Raw genomic sequence first — 2762 nt, forward strand, 5'->3', positions numbered from 1 at the left:
GTGTAAGTTCCAGGAAGACCCTTGATTGTCCCTTTTTTAACTAAAACTTTTGTTGTCGTCTGTGATACTCTTCTTGATAAAGCAACATAGAGTCACCGTCGGCGAGAAAACATGATCGGACAAATAGACCCCAACATTTGGAATGGTTTGACCCTGTGATTTGTTTATTGTCAGAGCAAAACTTAGCTTAATAGGAAATTGTTTCCTAGTCATTTCGAATGGCAACTTTGCATCCTGAGAGGGGCACAGTGGAATGCGAGGCAGAAAATTCGATCACCAACGGAATTTCCAAAGGACAATTTTGCATCAATTACATGTGTGTCAAATCCTCCTGCATATTAGTCTTGTTCCATTACATAAGCCATTTTAGGATTCAAATTTCTCAAGAAGATAATGGGAGCCCCCAACTTTAGCTTCAATTTGTGAGGAGGTATACCACTCGGACAGATTGAATTCAAGTATTCTTGCTGGTATAGACCACGAGAGTCATTCTGAACTGAATCAAAAGAGTAATATGTGACTTCTTCACCGGGAAATAGGTCAATTATTTCATCATTCAACAGTTGGACAGTATCATTCTTAGGAGTTACTATCGCCCTACTAATCATGTAGTCTTTGTTACCAGCATTTTTATCTAATCCTAGAAAGATTTTATTTATAAGCTTAAGACGTGAATGCTCATTCTCCCACGGAATGACAATATCTTTGGGCAGTTCAATTATGTCAGCATCACAAATAATTGGCTGAATCCCATCGCCGATGGCCATGCGTAACTCTGCAAAGGCTCGGTCATTTTTAGCACGCATATTTTCCTGTAGACGTAACACACGAACTTGCTCCCAAAGTGGAGAACTTGTTATGCATGCATCAATAGTCTGTTCCCTTGTACCACGAGGAACAACTGGCAACACCTGACGAAAATCTCCATCCATTACAAAAACTTTCCCTCCAAATGGTAAATCACTGTCTATAATATCTCTTAAAGTTTTCTCTAACGCTTCAAACGCATAACGATGTGCCATCGTAGCCTCATCCCATATCAGTATGCTCGCTTGCCGTAACAAACTACCTAAATTTCCAATTTTGCTTATTTTGCAAGTGGAAGTGGATGTAATTGGAATTGTGCAAGTGGAAGTGGATGTAATTGGAATTGGGATTTTGAACCTAGAGTGGGTTGTACGACCTCTAGGCATCATGATAGTAGAAATTCCTGAGGTAGCTGTTGCAATAGCAATCTGTCTGTTGCTACGGAGTCTTGCTAAAATTGACTTATATAACTATGTTTTACCTGTTCCGCCAGGGCCATCAACAAAGTATAGACCACCATTCTTCTGCTGAACAGAACTAAGAATCTGGTTAAAAGCAATCTTTTGTTCTAGGTTAAGCTGACTTATAAAAGAAAGATCTTCTGAAGTAACGGGAATAGAAAGTTTCTCTGTGACCAAACTTGATATATCATCTTGGTCAACCTGATCAGAATGCATCTGGGGCAAATCATAATCTGAAATTGACTGTCCATATTGTTCCAACAACAACTTAAGCTTGCTTAGCAAACGATTTGTCACATTGGTTGTGTTAAAACTCCCTAACGCGTAATCTTCGGCCATACAGCTATTAAATTCATTCCACAAATCACGTACTCCGATAGGATTACAATAAACCAGAATTGTAACAAATAATTGCCGTAGAGAACATGGCATCTGCAGTCTGGATGCTTCAAGCAAACATTGATGAACGCCATCGCTCTCTTTCTAGCAGCCCCAATTCCTCGCCAGCTTCTTTGAATGTAGGGTATAAATTAGATCCAACAAAGGCGCAAATGTTCATATGATGTTGGGCCTTTGACATGGTTCAAAGAAGATCCTCAAGTAAAATCTTTCACCTTCCATAGGGAAACCGCAAATAGCCTTCCAATGACATGATTTTGGCCAGCTCTTGGTTGCCAATACTTAGTTGACTTATCCCACACATAATGCTCAGGAATTTCATGATAAAGATATTGTCTAGCAGCAACGTCCACGCTATTCAGATGGAAAAAATCGGTTAACATCGTCGCGAGAGTTCCTATCATCACCAAAAAACATCCTCAATCAGCTGGTTACCTTGATAGGTTATTTCATGCATATTTTCCATGTGGACTTGCAAAGAATATACTGACGGGTATATTTGACTTAGTGGAAATTCAAAGATTCTCCAAAGGGCTTCTTGTGGGCAAATCCAATGGCCATTTACAAACTGTTTTATTTCATCTTGTTCATCTCTATTTGTCGACATAACTTCCATCGCTACTCGGTCTGACCCCTTGTAAATATACTTGTACAAATACTTGACGCTTTTAATACTTGAGCATATTTCGACATTGATATGGCAGTTGTACTTTTTCAATAACCATGGATTATAAGGAACAACCCAACGATTATCTACACGATAATGCCGACCATGATTCTTAACAATAGCAAAAGCGTTGTTGTCCCGCCTCATATATGTAGCATAAGAATCACTGCCTTGATTAGTTGCTGGAATGAATTGTTTTGGGAAATTTTTGAACACTTTCGATCTCTCATGCATACCTAATTAGGATTAACATTACCGCATCGGACCATGCATCATGTGTTTAACAACAATCTCATATAGTTCTGCCTCAATAGCCGGATCTGGAATTTCTTCTCTAACAATCTTATCGTAAGCATCTGCAGTAGTTAACTTGTCACCTCATCAAGGATTAGAAGGATGTGTGCATCGCGGCAACCCTCTTTTTGGAA

General features: G+C 39.2%; 1 protein-coding gene across 1 annotated transcript; it reads right to left on the reverse strand.

Moving 5' to 3' along the window:
- Positions 1-338: 338 nt before the first annotated feature.
- Positions 339-1022, reverse strand: LOC147488320 (ATP-dependent DNA helicase PIF1-like). The gene has a single exon (XM_086574343.1). It carries the CDS (start codon positions 1020-1022, stop codon positions 339-341), a length of 684 nt encoding a protein of 227 aa, XP_086430469.1.
- Between the last annotated feature and the right edge of the window lie 1740 nt (positions 1023-2762).

The sequence above is a fragment of the Coptis chinensis genome, chromosome 7 (genome assembly GCF_015680905.1).
Source record: "Coptis chinensis isolate HL-2020 chromosome 7, ASM1568090v1, whole genome shotgun sequence".
NCBI classification, from domain to species: domain Eukaryota; kingdom Viridiplantae; phylum Streptophyta; class Magnoliopsida; order Ranunculales; family Ranunculaceae; genus Coptis; species Coptis chinensis.